This window comes from Procambarus clarkii, chromosome 44 (assembly GCF_040958095.1).
Source record: "Procambarus clarkii isolate CNS0578487 chromosome 44, FALCON_Pclarkii_2.0, whole genome shotgun sequence".
Classification (NCBI taxonomy): Eukaryota; Metazoa; Arthropoda; class Malacostraca; order Decapoda; family Cambaridae; genus Procambarus; species Procambarus clarkii.
In genome coordinates, this window is record NC_091193.1 from 8,731,609 (window position 1) to 8,752,023 (window position 20,415).

A 20,415-nucleotide genomic window follows, 5' to 3' on the forward strand; every position below is an offset into this window, starting at 1 on the left:
ACCTAGTCTTAAAAGGCAAGAATAAAATATAAACTGCTCTGAATTGTGGAATACTGAATGTCATTAGACTTCAGAACAAGGCTGGGGACATATAATGAGGACATGCCCAAATGTCTTGCTCTGGCTAGGAATCAAATGCCGAGTCTAATAGGTTGAGAGTAAACTGCATTAATCATTCCCTCCAAAGTTGCAAGCTTGCTCTAGTACATTGCTATCATACACCTTTGTGTTCTTTCCTGTATTAATATTGTGAACAGAATTCAAATATAAGGATGCCATTTGCTTAAGTATTACGGCAGAACAGAGTAATAAATACAAGAAAATTAGTAAATAAAACTAGTTGTTATATACATTTTACATTTAATACTTTATAGTTATTACTTTAAGCTAATTAATTTTTTTAAATAAATATAAAGTAGGTTTTATTACATAAAAAGCTGCATACGGAAGTTGATTAAATACTGCAATGGAAGGTCAATAAGTTCATAGGAATAAAAAAAGTTACTTAGATGGATTTGGCCATTTATCAAATTTCCAAAGGCATCTCACACACATTATGTTCCAAAAATACACACACAACTTTCCTAGGTCCAACCCAAGCTTCAGTGGATATTTTCAGGGTTCATTTGCAAACATATACAAAAGAGAACTTTCAGACTTCGGAATATACAGCATTCTAAGCCTACTTTGAACTGAAGGATGGAATATTCAGGTTTTTGAATGATGTGGGACTTTTGTGAACTGCAGTGAAGCAACAACATACCTTTAGTTCGCACTTGATGGCTTGCCTCAATCTCTTCCCCACATTACCATAAATAAAATTTTCATCTGAATATTAACACATTATAACTACATACGAATCTAAAAGAAATAGTTGCCACAACTATCTGACGTGACTCAGCAGTGGGCAGTCATCTTAGCAAGAAGACTGCAGGGAGCCACCAAGACAGTGGTCCCCCTCCCAAACCCACAAAACAAAAAAATAACAACTTCGTGTGTGTGAATGTACTCTTGAGCACTATCCTTTTCCCCATACCCAAATTTTATCAGTTTGAATTTATCAACAAATAACATTTCACAAAAGCCACACAGTACTGTACACACATGGTACATTCTTTCTGCAAATACACATACCATTTCTATGAACTTATTTACCTCCCAACAGCTGCCACCAAACAAGGGGCAAATTCGTGTTAATATGATATGATTATGAAATTATAATATATAAACATAAAAACACAATATTAAAAACCATATAAAAATTGTAAGAGAAGCTTTCTAATCTTAACCTAGCTTGCACCAAAGTGACTAGAAACTAAAGGAATTATGTAAGGAACATGCAGAATATTTTGGAACATATAAACATGGAACAAATTTAACATTCTAGTTCAAAACCATATTGCAAAATTTGCTCCCATTGTGGTATCAAGAAACATTAGAACTTGTAAAACAAATTAAATTGTTACAAAACTCATAAAAACTCTTGCATATTTTATAATACAAAACATATTTGACATTTATGAACAAGATGATTGTGATCCCAAATTTTACAATTTGAATATTTACCAGTTATGTATATACACAGAGACCAGCTTAATAAATGAGTGTGGTACAATTCACTACTGGACATGAAGCATATTAAATACTCTAAGATACTTCCTCAAATTAATAATTGGACCAGTAAAAATTTATTATATACCAGTATAATACTATTTCATTTCACAAGTAAGAATTTACTAGACTATTATACTCAAGGTTGATTGAAACAGACCTAGAAAATAGACAAATCTACAGCCAAAACATGATTATTCTCCCTAAAGGCCTGGTATTTAACTTAATATTTTATAATTCTTTCCAAAAAATGCTTAATGATATTCCTACATCCTTATTATAACTGACACCTAAATAACTAGCTTTCAATCTCATATTTCATTCATACAACCCTATTTTACAAATGCAATTTTCCCTATATAAATACATTTCTTAGAATTATATTGCACACACACAAATGCCCCATCAACTTCCCCATTGATAATACAACACACTTATTCCCTCAAACTATGAAAATTCAAGTGATACTGTACTTACAAAAAATTATTACAAACAAATTTTTTTTAAATATTTTATGAACAACAACATATTCCTGCATTTCATTATTAATGTGATTAAACTAAAAAATATATAAATTTTCGTAAAAAGCTTAAGCTCTTTGGAATGTTAGTACAGTATATATCTCGATAACAGAATATAGAAATAATAGAAACCGAGTAATAAAAGAAAGAAGATGGCATCCTAAACACTAATGCTACTTAAAATGACAAATCTGTTTGCTATTAAGATTAATTCTGGGGGTATTTTCTCATGGCACGCAACAGCAAACCAAGTCTGTCATTTATGTTTTCCTTATGGTATATTACACAATATTCTCATATAGCTATATTATAGGACTTGCACATTATATATTATTTTCACTAGGTTTTTATTATTAATTAAATAAATTCATAAACTTAAATGGACTGTTTACCAATGGTGCTTAGTAATGTGTAGAATTTTGTATATATACTTTGTGTGCATCTATGCATATATACATGTAGGAGAGAGAGTGTGTGTAATTACCTAAGTGTAATTACCTAAGTGTAGTTACAGGATGAGAGCTACGCTCGTGGTGTCCCGTCTTCCCAGCACTCTTTGTCATATAACGCTTTGAAACTACTGACGGTCTTGGCCTCCACCACCTTCTCACTTAACTTGTTCCAACCGTCTACCACTCTATTTGCGAAGGTGAATTTTCTTATATTTCTTCGGCATCTGTGTTTAGCTAGTTTAAATCTATGGCCTCTTGTTCTTGAAGTTCCAGGTCTCAGGAAGTCTTCCCTGTCGATTTTATCAATTCCTGTTACTATTTTGTACGTAGTGATCATATCACCTCTTTTTCTTCTGTCTTCTAGTTTTGGCATATTTAATGCTTCTAACCTCTCCTCGTAGCTCTTGCCCTTCAGTTCTGGGAGCCACTTAGTAGCATGTCTTTGCACCTTTTCCAGTTTGTTGATGTGCTTCTTAAGATATGGGCACCACACAACAGCTGCATATTCTAGCTTTGGCCTAACAAAAGTCATGAACAACTTCTTTAGTATATCGCCATCCATGTATTTAAATGCAATTCTGAAGTTAGAAAGCATTGCATAGGCTCCTTGCACAATATTCTTAATGTGGTCCTCAGGTGATAGTTTTCTATCTAGAACCACTCCTAGATCTCTTTCTTTATCAGAATTCTTTAAAGATTTCTCACATAATATATAGGTTGTGTGGGGTCTATGTTCTCCTATTCCACATTCCATAACATGACATTTATTAACATTAAATTCCATTTGCCAAGTGGTGCTCCATATACTTATTTTGTCCAGGTCTTCTTGAAGGGCATGACAATCATCTAAATTTCTTATCCTTCCTATTATCTTAGCATCATCAGCAAACATGTTCATATAATTCTGTATACCAACTGGTAGATCATTTATGTACACAATAAACATCACTGGTGCAAGAACTGAACCCTGTGGTACTCCACTTGTGACATTTCTCCATTCCGATACATTGCCTCTGATTACTGCCCTCATTTTTCTATCAGTCAGAAAATTTTTCATCCATGATAGAAGCTTACCTGTCACCCCTCCAATATTTTCCAGTTTCCAGAACAACCTCTTATGTGGAACTCTGTCGAAAGCCTTTTTTAGGTCCAGATAGATGCAGTCAACCCAGCCATCTCTTTCCTGTAATATCTCTGTGGCCCGATCATAGAAACTGAGTAAATTCGATACACAGGATCTTCCTGATCGAAAACCATACTGTCTGTCTGATATTATATCATTTCTCTCCAGGTGTTCTACCCATTTAGTTTTGATTAGCTTTTCCAATACTTTCACTATTACACTTGTCAATGATACAGGTCTATAATTGTGTGTGTGTGTGTGTGTGTGTGTGTGTGTGTGTGTGTGTGTGTGTGTGTGTGTGTGTGTGTGTGTGTGTGTGTGTGTGTGTGTGTGTGTGTGTGTGTGTGTGTGTGTAATTACCTAAGTGTAGTTACAGGATGAGAGCTACGCTCGTGGTGTCCCGTCTTCCCAGCACTCTTTGTCATATAACGCTTTGAAACTACTGACGGTCTTGGCCTCCACCACCTTCTCACTTAACTTGTTCCAACCGTCTACCACTCTATTTGCGAAGGTGAATTTTCTTATATTTCTTCGGCATCTGTGTGTGTGTGTGTGTGTGTGTGTGTGTGTGTGTGTGTGAGAGAGTTAGTATGTGAGAGAGTGTGAGAGTTAGTATGTACGAGTGTGTGAGAGTTAGTATGTGAGAGTGTGTGAGAGTTAGTATGTGAGAGTGTGTGAGAGTGTGTGAGAGTTAGTATGCGAGTGTGTGTGTGTGTGTGTGTGTGTGAGAGTTAGTATGCGAGTGTGTGTGAGTGTTAGTATGCGAGTGTGTGTGAGTGTTAGTATGTGAGTGTGTGAGTGTTAGTATGTAAGAGTGTCAGTGTGCGAGTGTGAATGTGTACTCGCCTAATTGTTCTTTGAGTTGAGCTTTGTCTGTGGTCCCGCCTTTTAACTGTCAATCAACTGGTGTACAGATTCCTGAGCCTACTGGGCTCTATCATTTCTACATTTGAAATTGTGTATGGAGTCAGCCTCCACCACATCACTGCCTAGTGCATTCCATTTATTAACTACTCTGACACTGAAAAAATTCTTTTTAACGTCTCTGTGGCTCATCTAGGTACTAAGTTTCCACCTGTGTCCCCTTGTTCGTGTCCACCCATGCTGAAGAGTTTGTCTTTGTCCACCCCTGTCAATTCCCCTGAGAATTTTGTAGGTGGTTTTAGGTGTAGGCGGTAGGTAGGTTTTGTAGGTGGTAGGTGAGAATTTTTGTAGGTGTGAGAGAGTGAGTGAGTATATATATGTCGTACCTAGTAGCCAGAACACACTTCTCGGCCTACTATGCAAAGCCCAATTTGCCTAATAGGTCGAGTGATTTTCTTAATTTTCAAAAAATTCTTTCCAATTGATTTATTTGAAATATTATTATTATATTATTTTAAGAACATAAATTATTGACTTTGTTATGTTTGTTTAGGTTAGGTTAAGGTAGGTTAGGTAGGGTAGGTTAGGTTTGGTTATATATCTACGTTAGTTTTAACTTAAATTAAAACAAATTAACTCATATATAATGAAATTGATAGCTTTATCATTTCACAAGAAAAAATTACAAAAGTATATAAATTCAAGAAAACGTGGCATATTCGACAATTCGGGCCTTGCATTGTAGGCCAAGTACAGTACTGCACTCTGGCTACAACATATTATATATATCTATCTATCTATCTACAGTACATGTGAATATACATATGAATGAAAAAAGCAACACATTACATGTCAGGCATGACCCTACCATTAATATAATTTCTCCTTATCCTGAGTGTGGACATGTTCTTTAGAGCAGCGGTCGCCAACCGGTGGTCCGAGAGAAAATTTTGTGGGTCCACAGGAAAATCTGGACATTATTTGCAATTTTTATGTTTTATTAATAATCAAACAAAAATAACATTTTAAGAAATTCTTATATTCCAAATGTTTTGTTTTATTTGTGTATTGTATGTAACTGTATTTTCTTTAACTGTTATATTTAATGGCATCAAATACTGTAGTTTGACTTAAATAACTATCATTTCTTGTTTCATTTCAGATTCGAATGCAATAAACCCATAATGAGTGAAAAAAAAGTAAAGGATTATTTTGCATTTCTTTAGTTACAATATCTTTTGTAGTATTAATGATAATAGTATTACTAATATGTGTTCTTCACTTAACCAAGTTGATCAATGATTCAGAGCCTCCACAGTCTTAGACAGGCACCATTAGGAAGAACATTCTAACTGGAGGTGGAGAAAGGAAAAACACTCAAAATATCAAAAAAATATGATTCGCACTACTTGAAATTTGGATTTATTTAAGAACCTGGTAGTGAGCTGCATCCACAGCCACTTTGTGTTGTGTATTATGAGAGCTTATCCATTGATACCATGAAACCTTCGAAACTCTATAGACACTTGCAATTAAAACACCCAGATTCAGCTAGGAAACCACTTGAATATTTTCAAAGAATGCATGAAAATATGCAAAAGCAAGTAACAAAAGTAACAAAAATGACCGTTGGAGATAAGTCTATTAGTGGTCCGTGGGATTTAAAATTATGAATTTACTGGTCCGTGAGGTCCGAAAGGATGGCGACCACTGCTTTGAAGCAACAATTATTCCCATATCTGTACTTATATCATCTTGTAAACTCTGACAGTCTGGTAGACGAACAGTCCACAAAGACTACCTGGTAGGAGACTAGTCGGTAGGTGTGTAAACAAACCAGGATTTACTCCAAGTGTGAACAGTACCTGTATATCACCATGTGAACTATAGTGTTACATGCTTTTCACTGTGGCATACAATACTCAAAAAAATACTACAAAGCAAGATAATTAAAGAGAGAGTTTCTCGTCGTTGTTCACCTTAAATGATTTAGCAAGCATTTTATAATATAAACTTAAGCAATGAACAAAATGCAGTGCAGTTTAAAAATGTAAAAGATTGTCTTCTTTCTAATTCTCAAGTTACCTAAAATCTTTAATAAAGCAATTTGGCAACATACAAAATTTTATACTGAAATCATTACTACAAATACTTACCATATAATGAGTATATTGTTTCTACTACAACTTGGAGAATCACAACTATACAAGAGATCACAAATGTTCCAAATGTGTCCCAAAAGTAAAATGATAAAATTAGCTTTATTCCTTTCTCAAGACTGCATTTGTTATTAACAAATGATATATATAAATAAAGCTGAGCTGCCTTTATTCACTGTTAAACAGAGATGAGATTTAAATACAGCAAGTGATCCAGTGCTTATTAGGTATACAGTAGAACTAATAAAATTAAAAGACCTGAAGTAAATGTTATGATTTAGCTGTTTGACTTTATGTTGTATGATACATATCTGTTGAAAAGGCAAGATGAAATTTAAATGGAACACTTAAACACCTGAAAAAATGGTTAACAATTTTGATCAAGGGACCAAATGGAGACAAGCAATAAATATTTAAAGCCAAACTTAATGATAAATATTCTTTGAATGTAAATTACTTGTGGCTGCTGCTTGATGTGAATGAATGAAAAAACTACGTTTGAGAACATTCCCACTAACTGAAAGTACAGGTTAGTAGTAATTATTAATGTAAGAATTGAACACAATTATGTGATTGCTAAACATTTAAAACTATTTCAAAGTTGTACAAAATTTCATTATAAAACCTGCATAACTTTACTGTGACCCTAGGTAAACACTGCCCAAGAACACACACAAGATACAGTACACATACTCTGAGGTGGAATTTAAATGTTATCTGTCATAAACCAGCTCATCATCAGATGAAATAATGCAACATTAGACAAGTTCTTAAATTTTTTCCATTCATATACCATACAGCATATATAATACCGTATCTGTAAACTTGATATCCCAGATTTTATGCAGTGCGAGGCTCCGAAGAATATAAATATTGTTGGAATAAGTTCACATGAAAAATAATATTTAAAAGAATTCACAAAAATATTCTCATATCATCTAGACACACCTAATCAAAACTTTTTATAAAGTAAACTATGATGCTTTTGGCACATTTTAAAAGTTAGCATCTATCCAAGACATAGCTGACCTTCCTTATTTAATTTAGATCAAACTTTAATATTTGATAGATGTAATGGAATATGAAATAGCTACTATGCAAGGCATTAATTTTAAATATATACCATTCTGAAGGAACACCTTTGGTTTTACCAGAGCTTAATTCAACAAAACCTGTTTTTTAAGCTGCCAACAGTATAGGATAATATAACATATTAATTTGAAAGAAATCCTAAAATTATTTCAGTCATCTGAGTCTTACAATCGAGCCCAGAGCTTTAAGGAAAGCATTATGAATCTTTCCGCAGGTAGTGTTGGATGCCTTGAGAAGATAACGCTGCATCGGGTAATACAAGTCCTGCCTCAGGTCCTGGCCAAGCTTGTACTGCAAATTTAGTCATATTAGACATTTGATTTATTTTACCTAATATTAGATAAACAAGGCAAAATAGCAGTCTTGTATTCCCAAACAAATTAGGAGTGGTTAATTGGAATGTTATATGCAATGTGTTTCAGCAACTTTGATGCAATTGTTCCCTAAGGAACTCCCCATTTCAAACTCTCCTTACTTGGTCATACTTGTTATAATACCACAGTTCATCATAAACATTACAAAGTCTTTTCTATGGGAAGCCCTTTGTGGTTCCCTGAAGAAATACACAGAGATGGTTCCCCATCTATCAAGTAACATCCGCAATGGAGTTTTGAGGCCTACTGGAGACCAGAGCCAGAAACTGGATCCTCACCAAGGCACAGGGAGTGGTGACATTTCACCACCACATCACTGGCAAGGCATTCAGAAAGTCAGCGGCACAAAACATACCACTGCTGGGTTTAAGACAGACCAAAGCCTCGAAATACATCTAATGAACTCCACCAACTAAGTAAACCAAGCATTCTCAATGGGGCAATATGGGGGACGATATGTTAGTGTCATGACAAATAAGAGTATTGACAGCCCAATACAACACCGCATTTTAAAAAACCAGCATCAAATACAATGATATGCCAATTTCTGGGTGAGCCCCAATGGCTCCCTGTAGCTACTACATTGATATAGTGCTAGACAACAAGGTGTCATCAGTTGCAGAGTTCTTATTGGCCTACTGGGGACCACAAGCCAGATGCTGGCCCCCCTCAGAGAGGCACAGGGACCAGTGGCACTATGAAAAGTTCATGTAAATTTATTCAATTCTGCCACCACCAAGGGAAAACACCCAGAAAGTGAGAAAAACAAAAACCTGCTTGATGGAGTTCTGGGAGTAGTTCTACTCCCCAAGCCCGGCCCAAGGCCAGACTTGACTTGCGAGAGTTTGGTCCACCAGGCTGTTGCTTGGAGCGGCCCGCAGGCCCACATAGCCACCACAGCCCGGTTGGTCCGGCACACTCCTTGAAGGAAACAATCTAGTTTCCTCTTGAAGATGTCCACGGTTGTTCCTGTAATATTTCTGATGCTCGCTGGTAGGACGTTAAACAACCGTGGACCTCTGATGTTCATACAGTGTTCTCTGATTGTGCCCATGGCACCTCTGCTCTTCACTGGTTCCATTCTGCATTTTCTTCCATGTCGTTCACTCCAGTACGTTGTTATTTTACTGTGCAGATTTGGGACCTGTCCCTCCAGTATTTTCCATGTGTATATTATTTGGTATCTCTCTCGTCTCCTTTCTAGTGAGTACATTTGGAGAGCTTTGAGATGATCCCAATAATTTAGGTGCTTTATCTCGTCTATGCGTGCCGTATATGTTCTCTGTATTCCCTCAATTTCAGCAATCTCTCCTGCTCTGAAGGAGGAAGTGAGTACTGGGCAGTACTCAAGACGGGACAACACAAGTGATTTGAAGAGTACAAACATTGTGATGGGATCTCTGGACTTGAAGGTTCTCGTAATCCATCCTATCATTTTTCTGGCTGACGCAATACTTGCTTAGTTATGCTCCCTAAACGTTAGGTCGTCGGACATCATTATTCCCAAATCCTTGACATGTTGTTTTCCTACTATGGGCAGATTCAATTGTGTTTTGTACCCTGTATTATGTTTAAGATCTTCATTTTTGCCGTATCTAAGTACCTGGAATTTATCACCGTTAAACATCGTGTTATTGTCTGCTGCCCAATCGAAAACTTTGTTAATATTTGTTTGTAGTTTATCAAATGTTTTCAGCAGAGGTAATTTTCATGTTGATTTTTGTATCATCTGCAAAGGATGACACGAAGCTGTGACTTGTGTTTTTATCTATATCTGATATGAGAATAAGAGAAACAGGAAAACCATGCACAGGAAAAACTCCAATGGCAAAACACCACTTAGTCTAAGACAGGATACCGGGCCAGAGCAACTGAGAGGGTGACCAGGCACAGTACACATTAGCATAAGAACTGGTGGTGGAACAGCAAGCTGACCCAGTCTGCTTCCCTCATCTTCCATAACGAGGGAAGGGAGGTGGGGCAAACTAGTTCTCGCGCGAGTTTCACAAAATTTTGGTAATTTGTTTAAATAGTTCAGGAAGTTCTTTTGGTTGTTTTGAGGCTGTGATCTTGTTTCTAACCAAGCGGTGGTCTATTTTGTTTAGCTTTTCTGACTTTATGGGTGCCTTTCCTTAGTGGTGACAGACATGAATAAATTTACAATTTTTTTTAGTGCCACTGCTCGCTGCACCTCTGAGTGAGCCAGGTTCTGGCTCATAGTCCCTGGTAGGCCAAACAGAACTCTGACTGATGGCACCTTGTAGTCTGGCACTATCAGATATAGTAGCTTCAGGGAGCCAAAAGGGGTTACCCCCAGAAAGCACCACTTTGCTGTAACAGCAAAGCACTGGAGCACAAGCAGCAGAGAGGAAACCAGGCCCCCATTGCACACCAACATAGAACTGAAGGTACTGTAGCCGGCTAAATGCAAGCTACCTCCCTCCTCTTCCCGAAACGACTAGGGAGGTGGGGTTAATGAGCTTGCACTAGTTTGGAGAGATAACTGTTTACATAGTTTGGGAGTTCTTAAAGCATTTCTCGATGATGCAGTCTCTAAGCCAGCAGTGATCTGTCCCATTAACTTTCTGGTTGCTTCCTTGGTGGTAGTATAAATAAATAAATGTGATTGCTCCCTGCACCCTCTGAGGGGAGGCCAGGTTCTGGCACTGGTACCCGGTAGGCCTACAGAACTCAGCAGCTGATGCAACCAAGTAGATGGCACACTATTAGTGATAATAACTTCAGGGAGCCACAAGAGGCTTCCCCCAAATTCTTTTTTTCTGCACACCATGAAGGTTGTTATGGAATAACAGGCATGCAGCCTAAGAGTTAAAGGTTGCATATTGGGGAAGGTTAGACAATAAACCTAACAGGCTTCCTTTCCCAAACAATGGGAAGCCAAAACCAAACAAGGCAATTGTATTGTGCTTAGAACTTATTAATTCTCTACTTAAAGAACTGCACCACCTACATAAAGTCTGTCAAACACAAGGTTTACACCCTTCATTACTATCCAAAGCTTCATCATCCTCCATCACACAATGCTGGCATACACCTACATTAATATGAAACCAGTCACTCATCACACCATTAACCCATACAAACACTATTCTGCACAAGAACTCTTTAAAGCATTTAATAGAACTCTACCAACTATATACATGTTCATCATGAACTACATCACTCTCCAGAGCCCTACTCTCTTAACTCTGTTGTTTGATACTTTTTAAAAATGTTGAAAATACTTGTCAATAAGTGAGGATTCTCATACTAACCTCTTCCCATGCTCGATAAACAGCTCTGAATGCTGGCTGCTTGATGCTGTGGAAAGTGCCCCGGTTACCATGCAGAACAAATATACCTCGTTTCTCTGCTGCTTTGCAAACGCTCATGTACATACAGTGATCAGGGCGCAGATTGTATTCACACCCATACACATACAGCTTGTCTGAAAAGATAAAAAAAACAAGCATTTTAAGTAATGACGTCCTTCTTTTTGGTAGAGCCCCAATGGCTTCCCGAAGATTCCTTTCTAAGATCGCTCCAAACTTTTCCTGATATCAGCCACTGAAGTTATGTTTGACCTACCAGGGATCAGAGCCAGAATGTGTGTCCCCGTCCCCCCACCCAACACTTATAGAGGTGCAGGGAGCGGATGACAACTCGACACCACTTCAGGAAAGCATCCAGCAAGTCGGTGACGCTTTACAGACAACTTGAAGAATCACGGAAAAACGATACCTCAAAACTGCCAAGCAACTCAAACCATTACCATGAAACAGTAGATTCACTCAAACCTATCTCAAACTGTTTAAAACCAATAGTTGCCACCAGGTAGCCCAATCTCCAGCACACAGCCAGATCCCCAGGTCAGTTATGGAGCTGCTGCTGATAAACTCCACCAACAAACTAATGAACTTTGACAGGAGTGAGGGAATTGGGGGAGCCACTGGGGCTCTTCCAGAAAGAGGCATTTATTACATTTTAGTAGAGTGCCCCAGTGCTTCCTGAAGCTACCACAGAACAAAAACATGGGACTTATCAGGAAGGAGGTGAGATGGCAGGTACTAAAACTAAGGAGAGAATCCAGGCTAACTAAATCAAGACATGGACTAAAGCAACACACAACCGAATGGGATCAGAAACATTAACCAAACACCAGGTTGCCAGCACCCTGTTAGAAGACAAACTGCCTAGCCTGATTATTAGCCCAGAACACGTTGGAAAAGGCAACCACCAAGGCAGTGTACTTACGAACATCATGGTCTCATAGGTAGACCACAGGCTGGCTACACTTATGACACTACAGACGACCTGGGAAATTTAAGCCTTGGAACAGGAAACCAAGGAAACGGTAAAAAAATAAAAAAAAAATAAAAAAAAAAGGGGGTCCACCAAAGCAGAACGAGTAGAACAAGACAGTGGTAGAGGCCAAAACCGTCAGTAGTTTCAAAGCATTATATGACAGTACAGTACTGGAAAGACAGGCCACCACGATTGTAGTTCTCATCCTGTAACTACACTTAGGGCGAAAGATTTGCGTGTTTTGAAGGGAAACCAGAGTTACACTTAGGTAATTACACTTAGGTAATTACAAGAAGCAGTGAAGAGCTGCATCCAGACAACAAATGATGCAACCAGATCCATTTCTGAACTTTGGGAAATGGACTGTGTCCAGAACTTGCAAACAATGTACAGTACTGCATTTTCTGATACCATTCTCTACTACATACCTGTGTGACCAGATTATTTTTATCTTCTACCCTCAATATTAAATACACAAGTTCTTAAAATATACAAATACTGAATGATGAATGTGACCTGAGGTAAAAGCTTACAACATTTCACAAAATTTTACTTAACAATGAACATATTATTAGAAGTGAAGGAAAGGACTGTGGATGCTTATTTCACTAGGTTAAATATTTATGTTTAGCAAGTTACTAGACAGTAGAAATTCTACATAATTATTTCAGATGCTTTCCCGAACAGCAATCTGAGAAGGATTGTTATATTCAATGGAAGTTTGCAAATATATCAGGAAATGCTGATGAGATATGTACAGCAGTAATTAAGTAGGACTACATTCTTGGTGCATTAAGTGTTGCAGAGTATCCATGAAATTTCATATTTTATCAATGAAAACCAAGAATCTATTTATACTAATATTTGTTAGGTACCAGTACTTATTATATCTTATTAATGATATCTGTAGGACTTACCTGGATGATAGTGGAAGATAATATTGATAATATCTTGATCTCCCCATGTAATAGCATGTTTATAGTGTTTGTAAATTGGAACCACATACTCCTCCCATCCAAACTTGCGCAAACGAGTTAAATTCATAAGCATTACGCCTGAATTAACACCTGCAAACATTAAAACGTTAGAAGTTTATGTAAATGTAGATTTCTGTACAATATGTGCAAGTGAAATAGCTAATAGAGCATTATTGAAAAACTCCACATTGTGTGCAGCCCCTCGGTAGCTCCCAAATGCTTAGGCACTGGTACTATATTTCCCACCAATCGTACCAGATTCTTTTGACTTGCAAGAAATATTAGAAAGCAGGATCAGAAAATGGTTCCCTCAGAGGTGATGGGAGCATAACTTGGGGAAACTTGCCCAAAAAGTCAGAAAAAACACAACATATCATTGCGCTTAATAAAAAAGATAAAATTAAAGAAATCAAGGAAAACAACAGCTGACAATGTATAAATAACTCTAGCTCTTATTCACCCGAGCACCACCAGGTGGCAGCTCAGGTCACTCAATTACAGGCTGCCACCCTCGTGTGTGACGAGCCGCTTTGTATAGTGTCACCAAACCCCATAGGAAAAGATAAGAGAACAGCATAAGGACAGGAAGCTACCAAGAGGTCGCAGAGAACATAGCACTTCATTACAGTCTATGTTCCTTTCCTGTCCTAATCCCCTCAGTAACACCTCAAAGCTTACTCGCAGTGGTACTTCAGATGAAAATGGCTTTGTTGAAAGGAAACATTGATAGAACCAGTATAGTTCTGGGATAGAGCAGAGCATTTGAAATGTTCTGCTATTTGTTTTCTTTGCCTACTGAGGGAACGCCATTCTCATTCCAGTTTGTGTAGTAACTGCTGAAGACAGAACCCCAGCCTAGGGACCAATAAATATGTAAACAACACAAGCTATGCTTTCCTTTAGCTAATGAAGTCATGATCAGCATAGGAGGCAATATAATGTCATGAGGACTAGACCCCCCACAATGGGTTAAACAGAAACTAAGGCTCCTCTTTGCCATTCACTGGAATCCTGGAACTGCTTGAGGAAACCAACAAAAAGGGATCAGGGTCAGAGCTCAATGACAATCGAGAACAAAGTTGGGGCAAAGGAAAGGGGTTGGATTTTTTTTCCAACACCTACACCATTGGTGGGGGTTCAGAAACCAAATGATGAGTGGACTTACACAAAATGTCCACTGGGTGCACCGGAGCACCTAAAGAGAAATCCGAGGTCTCGCTACATATATGCAAGACCAACAAACCAATGTCCTTGGATATATGTATATATATGTCCAACAAACCAATAAAACAGAGGTAGTGCCTTCACTTCCATAATAGTGATGGCCAGGATGAATGCAAGAACATGCAAGATAATTATAATTGTTCCAAACAAATCTATGGTAAATAACCTTCTGGAGGTGCAGGAATGGCAAGAATCATGCTGAATTTAGCACAGGGCAGCAAAGGTATCAAGTCCAAATATATAGTCACATAACTCCAGAATTTGAGCTCAATAAAACAAGGTCAGGCAACCCGTTCTCGCAAATTTAATAAGTCAATATTGACTTATTAAACATGTGCATAGGTGACATACTTAACATAATAGATACCCTTAAAAAGATTCATATAAAACACCGACCTTACCTAACCTACTTAGTATGTTAAGATAAGCATCTTATTGCTTCGTAATTACAATTATTACCTAACCTATAATAGGTATAGGTTAAGTAATAATTGTAATTACGAAGCAATAAGATGCTTATCTTAAGGTACTAACAAGGTTAGGTAAGGTTGGTGTTTTCTATGAATCTTTTTAAGGGTATCTATTATGTTTAGTATATCACCTATGCACGTAGTTATTAAGTCAATATTGACTTTACGAATTTGCGAGAACGGGTTGGGTCAGTCAGTGGTGCTTGGCAAGACATCACGAGGAAGACTGGCTGCCTGGGGCTCCGTGGGGGTTGGCCCACCACCTGATGGCATACAAAGGCGTTATTGGGGGGAAGCATTGCACTTATTCCTGCTTTGTTTGATCTGAGGGAGCATGATCTCTAAGGAAGTGAGGATCTTTGATCCCCCACTTCCCCCACCTTGTGGATAGGGGGGAAAGTCTGAAATAATAGAGAAGACGGGCATGTCTATGTGGCCCCGTGATGCCAGTAGCTAAAGCTTGGGAAGCTACTGAGGAGGCCTGCCCAGGAAGAACAATCATACAAAAAAAATAAAGGTACTGTTACCTAGTCTACCAAAGTATGGATGCTTAGCAAAACGATTGTACCATCCAGTAGCCAGATCCTCATGTTCAGGAGCCATAGCTGCCATATGAGATGAATTCATAGAATAGAAGTGTCCCCACAGTTCCTCAAGTGGTGCTAGGAAGACAACATCAGTATCTACATACACCAGAGCATCCACATCTTTTAGCAATGACTGGAAAGAAAAGAAAAAGCATTAAAAGTAATGAAATGCCAATTTCTGGGTGAGCCCCAGTGGCTCCCTGAAGCTATCATACACTGATAGGGTACCATCTACTAGGTTGCATCAGCTGCAGAGGTCTATGGGCCTGCTGGGACGCAACCAGAAAGTCAGTGAAACAAACCACTGCTGGCTTCAATAGATTGCAGCCTCTAAACCCACTGAGAGAACTCCCCCAACTATTTTTAGCATAGAGCAATCTCAGCAAGAGAGCTTCAGAGTCTCTGCAGGTCTTCCTCCAGAAATTACTTTAGCATTGTCAATAGGACCAAGTCCTGTCTAAATCAGAAGCCATCTATTTAAAATCAATAAGTCAAACTATTGCCATAACAATACAAGCTAAGCTCTTATTTTATTTATATTATTATATATATATATATATATATATATATATATATATATATATATATATATATATATAAAATTGCAGGAATCTTAATTGACTTTGAACATTTATTGGCATCTTTGGCACACATATTTCAGTCCAAATGAACTTTTGAAGCCACCGAGGTACCTTATCACCACAGGACCAATATCAGGTGATAGTCATAGAAAAGACACTCAAGCTAAAATTTCTGATTAACTCTTCATTATATTTTCCACAGCCTGAAACGGCTGCAGTCCCCGAGAAACTTGTATGCGAGAAATTAAGATTTCTCATCATGCATGAATAATCCAGAAAGAAATGCATTATCTTTCCAATGATTTAAGGAAAAAGGAGTTAAGGATTTCCAAGGTTCATATGTAAACTTTTATCAAGAGTTGACATTAACTTACAGGCATGAACAGTCGTTGGGATGAACATGGCTTGAAAAGTTTTCTCCATGCTGCTGCATCTTGTCCTGGAGGGAAGGCAATGCTGTGGAGGTTTAAAGATATTCTCTCCCTTACATCTGATGGCCATGATGCATGCTGTAAAATACCACATTATCTAAAAGAACCTAAATAATATTTTTGTAAAATTATACAGTATATACATATATAGTACTGTATATACACACTTTCAACAGTGTGAACATAAACACTTTTTTGGTTCAACAGAAATTGCGAGAGGGCCAGAGATCAAAAGACACAAGAATGGAATTATTATAGAAAGAGGCCAAACCCCCAAACATACCAGCGATACAAAGATGCAAGAAACAACTACACGTCAGTAAGGAGAGAGGCAGAGAGGAACTTTGAGAATGGTATAGCAGACAAATGTAAATCAGATCCAGGCCTTTTCTATAACTTCATTAAAAGCAAGCTGCAGATAAAGGATAACATTCAGAGGTTTAAAATAAGGGACAGATACGCTGAAATGAAAAGGAAATGTGTGAAACATTAAACGAAAAGTTCCAAAGTGTGTTTGTACAAAATGAGATCTTCAAAGAACCAGACACAATAAGAATTCCTGACAACAGCATACAGCACACAGAGGTGTCTAGAGACGAAGTGAAATAAATGCTCTTGGAGCTAAGTAAGAAAGCAGTTGGCCCAGATGGAGTTTGACCATGGGTTCCGAGAGAATTTGCACCCGAGTTCGGCATTCCACTTCAGCTGATTTTTCAGACATCCCTGTGTACAGGAGTCATAGCAGATGTGTGGAAAAAGGCTAACATAGTTCCAATCTACAAAGTGGCAGCAGGGAAGACCCCCTCCCCTCAATTATAGACCTGTATCATTGACAAGTGTAATAGTCAAAATATTGGAAAAAATAATAAAATCTAAATGGGTAGAACACTTGGAGAGAAATGATATAATATCAGACAGACAGTATGGTTTTTGATCTGGAAGATCCTGTGTATCGAATTTACTCTGTTTCTATGATCGAGCCACAGAGATTTTACAGGAAAGAGATGGTTGGGTTGACTGCATCTATCTGGACCTAAAAAAGGCTTTCGACAGAATTCAACATAAGAGGTTGTTCTGGAAACTGGAAAAAAATTGGTGGGGTGTCAGGTAAGCTAACATGGATGAAAAATTTTCTGACTGATAGAAAAATGAGGAGAGTAATCAGAGGCAATGTATCAGACTGGAGAAATGTCACAAGTGAAGTACCACAGGGTTCAGTTCGTGCACCAGTGATGTTCATTGTCTACATAAATGGTTTACCAGATGGAATATATAATTATTTGAACATGTTTGCTGATGATGCTAAGATAATAGGAAGGATAAGGAACTTAGATGACTGTCATGCACTTTAAGAAGCCACCAAATACATGGATGGCGATATACTAAAGAAATTGTTCACGACTTTTGTTAGGCCAAAGCTAAAATATGCAGTGGTTGTGTGGTGCCCTTATCTTAAGAAGCACATCAACAAACTGGAAAAGGTGCAAAGACATGCTACCAAGTGGCTCCCAGAACTGAAGGGCAAGAGCTACGAGGAGAGGTTAGAGGCATTAAATATGCCAAAACTAGAAGACAAGAAAAAGAGGTGATATGATCACTATGTACAAAATAGTAACAGGAATTGATAAAATTGATAGGGAAGATTTCCCAAGACCTGGAACTTCAAGAACAAGAGGTCATAGATTTAACTAACTAAACAAAGATGTCGAAGAAATATTAAAGAATTTACTTTCACAAACAGAGTGGTAGACGGTTGGAACAAGTTAAGTGAGAATGTGGAGGAGGCCAAAACCGTTAGTAGTTTCAAAGCGTTATATGACAGTGCTGGGTAGACGGAACACCACAAGTGTAGCTCTCATCTTGTAACTACTTAGGTAATTATACATTTACATACATATATGTACATGTATATGAATAACATCTGCAAATGAGTCACACAGAACAAGGGATTTACTCTAACAACCTCAAAACTCATTAGTACCGATTACCACTCCCAGGTAGCCTGGCTCCAGCTAGCTAGGGGGAAGGGAGGGAGGGAGGGAGGGAGACAGAGAGAGAGAGACAGAGTGAGTGAGTGAGTGAGTGAGTGGAAAAAAAAAAAAGTAGTTAGTAAACAGTCGATTGACAGTTGAGAGGCGGGCCGAAAGAGCAATGCTCAACCCCTGCAAACACAACTAGGTGAACGAACACGAACACGAACACGAACACACACACACACACACACACACACACACACACACACACACACACACACACGAGTCACAACAAAGACACTTCAGTGTGTGTGTAAAAGGCAACACGTACAGAATAATGAATTAATAGAAAACTGTAAAGTGTAACTTCCAAAATTTTAAAGGCTAATATGACAAGAAACAAAGGGGCCAGGTGTTATTACATCTGGCTTTCAATAGTCAGAAAGGTGGGGGCCCCATGAGCTGAAGTTTAAAAATTTAAATTGCACTTGAATACATTTAGGTTAGTACTTATAAGCATAACAGTATTGAGCTTTATGTCCATGACAGGATACACTTGCATGGTACATATACATACTGTACATATAATGTACTGTCAAATACACAGTTTCACTCCACTCTGGCCTTTTCGCTGCTTGGCAGCTCTTCTACTCTCCATAACTATCCTAGCAAACCAAAAAGTTATTCATTAATTTAACAACATCAACTCTTGCCTCCATTCCCATTGCAGTACAATACAGAACACCCTCCTTTACCAATGATACATGACATTAGAAAAAAAACAAGAGGCAAATAAGATATGTAATACAACTGATTAAATTAGTGGAGAGGGGCGTATCAACCAGACTTGACAATGTTATGCAGGCCAGACATAACTCTGGAAACCTGACACCAGAGTATGCCCTCCCACCACTCTAGTTTATTGTGTTGATAGTGGTGTTGTCTAATGTGGCTGTAATCATTAGTAACATTTTGCTACAATTTGGAAACACTTCACAATTACGCATTAGGCTACCAAAAAAAATAATCACGACAAATAGGGGACCTTTGACAAGTCGCTGTCTTCCTGTCCTTGTCAAGGCCACTAGAGGTAAATACACAAGCTAAAGAATTTTTCTTTAATAATTATTTTTTATATTGTATTGAATCTCAAATTACACTAAATGTTAAAATGAGAACAAATACAAAATTCATAATACAGTACTTAATCAAGTGACCCCACCCACACACACTTAACCCCCACCCACGCGACCATCTCCTCCAACACACACCTCACCCCCTACCTCCACGAACCCACACACACCTCACCCCTTCCCCCCCCCCTACCTCCACCAACACACACCTCACCCCCCCCCCTACCCCCCACCAACACACACCTCACCCCCCCCTACCCCCACCAACACACACCTTACCCCCCCTACCCCCACCAACACACACCTCAAACAACCCTACCTCCACCAACACACACCTCACCCCCCCTACCCCCACCAACACACACCTCACCCCCCCTACCCCCACCAACACACACCTCACCCCCCCCCCCTACCCCCACCAACACACACCTCAAACCCCTCCCCCTACCTCCACCAACACAAACCTCACCCCCCCCCCCCTCCTTACCTCCACAAACACTCACCTCACCACCCTACCTCCACCAACACACATCTCACC

The 20,415-nt window shown here is 38.4% G+C and overlaps 1 protein-coding gene across 1 annotated transcript in view; it reads right to left on the bottom strand.

The window, feature by feature from the left end:
• Positions 1–340: 340 nt before the first annotated feature.
• The window catches only part of LOC138349745 (glucoside xylosyltransferase 1-like), a 27,040-nt gene continuing 6,965 nt past the window's right edge, over positions 341–20,415 (bottom strand). Inside the window, exons 3-7 of the mRNA XM_069300631.1 lie at positions 16,715–16,849; positions 15,700–15,892; positions 13,419–13,568; positions 11,472–11,644; positions 341–8,113 (exon numbers count right to left, since the gene is read on the bottom strand). Of these exons, the coding sequence (XP_069156732.1) occupies positions 7,976–8,113; positions 11,472–11,644; positions 13,419–13,568; positions 15,700–15,892; positions 16,715–16,849 (789 nt within the window). The 3' untranslated portion in view covers positions 341–7,975. The remainder of the gene's footprint in view (positions 8,114–11,471; positions 11,645–13,418; positions 13,569–15,699; positions 15,893–16,714; positions 16,850–20,415) is intronic.